The 236-nt window shown below is 46.2% G+C and overlaps 1 protein-coding gene across 3 annotated transcripts in view; it reads left to right on the forward strand.

Annotated features, from left to right (window-relative positions):
- The window catches only part of LOC119594560 (cytochrome P450 2L1-like), an 8,524-nt gene that overhangs the window by 1,114 nt on the left and 7,174 nt on the right, over positions 1–236 (forward strand). For all 3 annotated transcript variants that reach the window (XM_037943594.1, XM_037943593.1, XM_037943592.1), the window contains exon 2: positions 129–234. In XM_037943594.1, coding sequence (XP_037799522.1) covers positions 150–234 — 85 coding nt within the window. In that variant the 5' untranslated portion in view covers positions 129–149. The remainder of the gene's footprint in view (positions 1–128; positions 235–236) is intronic.

Here is a 236-nt window from a genome sequence, read left to right on the forward strand (position 1 = left end):
AGTTAATCACAGCCGTTACACCTATTACAGACGAAACAACACTAGTAAGAAGCACCGCCACAACAACATTAACAAATTCTTTCAAATGATTAATTTCTGAACAACTCTAATACCCACTCAATCCTCAGCCACGCCGTAGATCAAGCACCATGCTGACGGAGGCGCTGCTGGGGATCCTTCTGCTTGTGCTGCTCTTCTCCTTCGTCAACAAAAGACCCGAAAACCTCCCACCAGGT

Source organism: Penaeus monodon, chromosome 34, assembly GCF_015228065.2.
Source record: "Penaeus monodon isolate SGIC_2016 chromosome 34, NSTDA_Pmon_1, whole genome shotgun sequence".
In the NCBI taxonomy this organism is placed as follows: Eukaryota; Metazoa; Arthropoda; class Malacostraca; order Decapoda; family Penaeidae; genus Penaeus; species Penaeus monodon.